The sequence below is a fragment of the Crocuta crocuta genome, unplaced genomic scaffold (genome assembly GCF_008692635.1).
Source record: "Crocuta crocuta isolate KB4526 unplaced genomic scaffold, BGI_CrCroc_1.0 scaffold331, whole genome shotgun sequence".
Taxonomy (NCBI): Eukaryota; Metazoa; Chordata; class Mammalia; order Carnivora; family Hyaenidae; genus Crocuta; species Crocuta crocuta.
In genome coordinates, this window is record NW_027531015.1 from 785,726 (window position 1) to 792,303 (window position 6,578).

Sequence of the window (6,578 nt, forward strand, 5' to 3'; positions counted from 1 at the left end):
AGAGAGAGAGAGAGAGAGAGAGGCTGAGACACAGAATCCAAAGCAGGCTCCAGGCTCTGAGCTGTCAACAGAGAGCCCTAGATGGGGCTTGAACTCACAAACTGCAAGATCATGACCCAAACGAAAGTCAAACACTTAACCCACTGAGCCACCCAGGCACCCCACCAAAGAAACCACTTTAAATATTTAATTATTTTTACTTTTACTTTAATAATAAGTGCTGCCATACATAGAGTACTTACCCTGTGGCAGTTACTGTGCTAAAACTTCACATGTATCATCTCACATCTCACAATAAGTCTGTGAAGTCCTCATGTTGTAAAAGAAAAAACTGATAATATGTATTTGTTCAAGATTACATTGCTATAAAACAGCAAAGCCAGAATTTAAACTAGGACTGTCTGCTGTCAAAGTGTGTTATAATACTCCTTCTAATCATTTCTTTTCCAAATATATACAATTCTGATTTTATATATATAGCACTGTGTTAGGTACTATGAGTGTATAGAGATGACAACTTTAGGGGGAGACCATTTATTGAAAGATATGATTGCTGGGAGTATATGCACATAAACACTGTGAATGTCCAAAGAAAAAGTAGAGGAAACCACTGTTTTAGATCAATGCTAATGTCTTTATATGAAGAGTTTTTGCCTATTGAGATTAAAATAATAGGTATTAAAGGATAAGCAGACCAAGTAAGTGAACACAGTTTTAAAATGCAACACTTAAAACCATTTAATCAGCAGTACAACTAATCAGAAATCAGAGATTGTTGACTATAAATACTAAGAGGGCCAAGTTTGTGTTCACCATTATATTCCTAGAGTCTACAAGAGAGTCTAGCACACAGTAGACCCTCTAGGTACTTGTTTTATCAGTAAAACAAGATGAAAAAAATGTTCAGCCTTACTTGTAATTAAGGAATTCAACTAAAAGGAGATAACAGTTTTTAATTATCAGTGTATTATCAAGCTGTATCCCCAGAGACAGAAAAAAAAAAAGAGGGAGGGAGGAAAGGATAGAAAGAAGTGTAATGCAGGAGAGAGGGTACAGTGAAGTAACTAGTTAAGCATACACTTCTGGTAGGAGGAAAAATGGATTCACTATTCTCAGAAAGCAATTCTGTAATTTATAATAATTTTGAAAAAACTTAGAAAATTTTAACGTACCCATTTGAATTCTGGAATCTATACTGACAAGGTAATCCTGAATATGTAAAATATCTTGCATGAAATATAAATAAAATTATATATAACAAAAATTTGTGAAGGATCTAAATATGCAAGATTATGAAATGGTTAAGTAAGTCCTGGTAAAGCTCTTGAATGAAGTCTTATTAAAATTTTTGTTAATGTGTATGAAATAACATGGAAAAATTTTGAGTTCAGTGAGAAAAAGCAGTACATAAAATATGTGCATCTAAGATAGTATAAAAATCTTCATAGAAAAAAACTAGAAGGAAACGTATCCACAATGTTGGATATTTGGGGAGTGGATTATCAGATGTTTGTTTTTTTGTTTTTTTTTTTGTCTTCTAAAGTTTCTTTAATAGGTATGTGAAATACATAACACTTATCTTATTTGGAACTGTGATTGGTAGGTAAACATTGGTTTACTGTTAAATCATTTAGCTATACTTAGTCATCTTTTAATATTTCAGTATAAAACTTCTTACTTACAAAAGAAAAATTCATTTTTGACTGGTGTTAGAATATATTTTGTTTTCCAGTTTCAATTAATTTTGCTTTTTGTCTCTCCCATAATTTTAGATTTAATTCAAGACTGGTCTAGTGATAGTGCTCCAGACATTTTTTCATTTGTGCCATATACATGGAATTTTAAAATCATGTTTCATCAATTTGAAATGATTTGGGCTGCTAATCAACACAATTGGATTGACTGTTCCACTAAACAACAAGAAAATGGTAAGCACATACAAATTAGGTTAGGTTAAGTATTCTGTTCATTAAGACAGATACCAACAAAGGAAATTAATGTTGAATTTATAGTTTTAATAGTTACAAGAATTGATCTTTTTTCCATTGTCTTATAATGCTTTCAGGGAAGTATTTCACAATTTGTATTAGACTAAGCATATTGTCTTTCATTTCTTTAGGTATGTATTTAAGGTAATTTTTATTTTAAGTTTTATTGAAGTTATTTTTTTTTCTCTTTTCATTAGTGTATCTGGCAGCCTGTGGGGAAACATTAAACATTGATTTCTCTTTGCCTTTTACGGACTTTGTTCCAGCTACGTGTAACACCAAGTTCTCTTTAAGAGTACGTATATTGCATACATTCTTTATTCCACAGGTTTATTAGTAAGTTCAATTTCCCAAAGCTTATCTTTACTTTTCCTCTGCCTATCCTATTGCCATCCGGTAGTATTTTAGCTTTCCACCATTGTTTATGAGCTTCAGTATCAACAGAAATGCTGCTGTTTCATTTTTGCAGTCAGCTGTAATGTTCTGTCATTCTTCTAAGTTTCCCAACTTCCCCTAGGAGCTGGGCAATAAAAAGAAAATTCCCTGAATTGATTATTTTCTTACAGCTTATTTCTAATCTTGGTGGCTAACCTTCATGTTCTTTTGAAAACCCCTTGTAGCTCTTATGTTTACAGTGTATAAACGCGATTTTACACTTCCCTGTTTTACATTACTAATTGTAAACATGAATTCAGGGAATAGCCACGAATACCTTTCTTCCTATTATCTGAAAGGCAGCTCTAATGAGTTCAAAATTCTATGGAACACCTAATTTTAGGGTATGGGCATTCAGAAGAAGTTGTATTGATGGAGGTATGGTGGTAAAAAAAAAAAAAAGCAACAATCGTAGTAAGAGCTGCTAACACCTATTAAACATTTTCTGTGTGCTGGACACTATTCCAAGGACTTTATATGTATTAATTCATTTCATTCTCAGAACAATACACTTGAGGTAGTTGTTTTACCTGCATTTATGAAATAGGAAAACTGAGAAGCTAAGTTTATGTAACTTGTCATGTGACTAGTGAGTGGCTGAGGTAGAATTTGAACCCAAGTGATAAAGGTTAGGGCTCCATTCTTTTAACCATTCCACTATGCTGCCTGTTAAGAAATCAGGCATCATGGCCCCCTGATGTATATTGTAACATTATTATAATAACCAAAAAGAACCTAAATGTCCATTGACAGATGAATGGATAAAGAAGTTGTGGTATGTATCTACAATGAAATATTACTCAACCATAAAAATGAATGAATCTTGCCATTTGCAAATGTGGATAGAGTTAGAGTGTATTAATTCTAAGCAAAGTAACAGAGAAAGGCAAATACCATATGATTTCACTCATATATGGAATTTAAGAAACAAAACAGATGAACAGAGGGGGGAAAAGAGGCAAACCATAAAACAAACTTAACTGAAAAGAAGGGAGGGTTGCTGGAGGGGAGATGGGCAGGGGAATGGGCTAAATGGGTGATGGAGATTAAGGAGGGTACTTGTGATGAGACAAGGTGTTACATGTAAGTGATGAATCACTAAATTCTCCTGAAAACATTATGCTGTATGTTAACTAACTAGAGTTCAAATAAAAGCTTGAAACAAAATAAAATAAAATTCTTTAATAATAAAATCTAAAAAAAGAAAGAAAGAAGTGAGCATGTCAGGCAGCATGATGAACAAGATTAGCACACTGACCTGTAAGGAAAAAAGTGAAGGCAAATAAAGTTCAGAATTCTTTCCTTTTTAAAAAAAATGTTTGTTTTTTATTTTGAGACATAGAAGGAGAGAGCAAGTTGGGGAGGGTCAGAGAGACAATCCCAAGCAGGCTCTATGCTTATAACCATAAGATCATGACCTATGCTAAAATCAAGAGTCTGACACTCAACCAACTGAGCCACCCAGATGCCCCTCAAATCAGAATTTTTAAAAGCCAGTTGATGAACCAAGACTTACTAGAATCAAGAGGCAATCATATTTTAAAAATTAATTAAAAGCAGAAATACTACCTGAACTTAGATATTTTTAAATTTTTTTTTACTGTGAAATACCCATGAATACCCATAGAAGATCATCTTTTTTATTGTTTTGTGGAAACTATGCTATTTATTTCCTTGATTTTTTTTCTTAACTTTCTAATTAGAATTTAGTTTTAGTCCATGTAAAGTCTTATTCCAGTTATTTAACTGTTCATTGTAAAAATTTGCCTTTTGACATTTATGTTTATTTTCTTTTGTATTCTGAAGATTGTTATAGGTAGGTTTGGCTGTAATTAGAAACCTAACATCTTTATGTACCTGTTTTATTACTTTGGGTTATTATAAATTCTTTTTTAGGGAGAAGATGTTGACCTCCACTTATTTCTGCCAGATTGCCACCCTAGTAAATATTCATTATTTATGCTAGTAAAGAATTGCCACCCAAATAAAACGACTCACGATACTGGTATTCCTGCTGAGTGTCAAAGTGGGCAGAAAACCGTTAAACCAAAATGGCGCAACATTACCCAAGAAAAGTGAGTATTTTGTGCTTGTATGTGGAGAAACTATTCCTCTGATTCAGAATAAGAAAAAGAAAGTTGATTATCTGTAACTGGTGTTTGTATACAATTAGAGGAATAAGTACCTGACCAGAACTTTATTTTTTGTTCTTCAAAGAGCTGGTTGGGTTGAATGTTGGACTGTCCCAAGTGTCATGCTCACAATTGATTACACATGGCATCCAATTTATCCACAAAAAGCAGATGAGCAGCTAAAACAATCATGTAAGTGCTTCTGTATAATTTGTACTTTGAAACATCTAGTTTTATGATTGATAACCATTAGAAGCATAAGACATAAATAATGGAAACTCAGATAATTTGTTCCATAATCCAGAAACATTAATATAAAAATGATTAGTATTATAATTTTGTAATATGAAATATTAAATAAAATACAAAATTTAAAGAAAAATAAGTTAATTTGGCTGGTGTGAGGGAGAGAAAATAGAAGAGGGTTATTGTGTAGGACAACTTTCACTATCACTAATAGAATTACTGCTATCTTTTGGCTCAATAGAATCTTTTTCTGAATGGTGGCCATTGTATATGCTCACTCAGATGTTGACTACAGTACAGTATTAATTAACTCTTGTCATGTACTTTATTTCGTGTACTGTATTTAATGTAACTGGCAATAAGTTATTGCCAGAGGTCTATATCTGCAGGCAACCTGACACAGAATGAAGCAAAGCATTCTTCAGCTTACTCTTGTATGGAAAAGCAAAGGACTGTCCATAAGTGCTTTGAAGTGACAAAAAATATACTAGTGCCAGTTGTGGGCACCTTCCAGCTTGCTGAAAATTCATTGATTTCTGCCAAACATCGTGGCCTGAGACCAAGTGTACGAGCATGGGAGACGATCACTCACAATCCCGCAGAGAGAGAGAGAGAGAACCATTGGCTCAGTTGTGATCATGTGATGTCCGGTGTCATGTACTACTCATATTGCAAGATATAGCTCATTTATCAAGTCAAAATTTATTAGAAATGTTTGCTTATCTTGCAGAACACTCACAGAACAAGTTACTTGCAATCCAAGGTTTTATTGTATTGGAATAAGCTATTTTCTGGTTTACTTTATCTCATTTAATCCTTAATAACATATGAGATACATGTTATTATTGTCATTGTAGAGTTGAGCAAAAATGCTCAGAGAAAGTAAATAACTTTTTTCAAGTTCTGCCAATTAGAAACAGAAGAGCTGTAATATCAAATAAGGTGCATGTGAATATATACATTAAGCAGTTGGTTTCATGAAATGTTAGGTTTTTTTTTTTTAATGCATTTTCACATCTGTCATATCATTTCATAGTTGTTACCAGGTTTTAAAATGGGATTAGAGGGGCGCCTAGGTGGCTCAGTCGGTTGAGCATCTGACTTCAGCTCAGGTCATGATCTCATGGTTGGTGGGNTAAGAGTTAAAGAATAGTTTTCATAATTGTTCTTATGTTTGGAACTTGATAATGCCACACTGTATTTGAATAAAAATTTTTTTTAAAGTTTATTTATTTTGAGAGAGACAGACAGTGTGGGTAGGGGAGGGGCAGAGAGACAGAGACACAGAGAGACAGTGAGAGAGGAAAAGAGAGAATCCCAAGCAGGCTCTGCACAGCACATAGCCCGTTGCTGGGCCTGAACCCATGAAACTGCAAGATCATGACCTGAGTCCAAACCAAGAGTCAGACATTTAACCAACTGAGCCATCCAGGTGCCCCAGTAATGTCACAGTATATTTGAATAGCTGTTTACGTGAGAACAATTTAGTACTTTAGTGCCCAAGTATAGCTAAAGCCTAATTGTGACCTAAATTTATATTGCAGGGACTCAGGAATGTTAATAAGTTTTCATTGATTTTATGCCATCTGGTTATGTATTCCTACACATACTGCAATGAAGTCTATTCTATTGTGCATTCTTACTAGTCTTGCAGGTCTGTTTTCATTAGATATTATAGGTACTATATCAGAGATAGTTCATGAAAAATTGCAGAATAGAATCTCTTAGTGAATAGTTCCTTAAAGAACTTCTAAGAAGTTCCCCTCCCCAAAACATT

The 6,578-nt window shown here is 33.6% G+C and overlaps 1 protein-coding gene across 1 annotated transcript in view; it reads left to right on the plus strand.

Moving 5' to 3' along the window:
- BLTP1 (bridge-like lipid transfer protein family member 1) overlaps positions 1–6,578 on the plus strand; it is a 205,727-nt gene that overhangs the window by 60,995 nt on the left and 138,154 nt on the right. The window contains exons 16-19 of the mRNA XM_077770881.1: positions 1,773–1,928; positions 2,186–2,283; positions 4,320–4,498; positions 4,641–4,747. Coding sequence (XP_077627007.1) covers positions 1,773–1,928; positions 2,186–2,283; positions 4,320–4,498; positions 4,641–4,747 — 540 coding nt within the window. The remainder of the gene's footprint in view (positions 1–1,772; positions 1,929–2,185; positions 2,284–4,319; positions 4,499–4,640; positions 4,748–6,578) is intronic.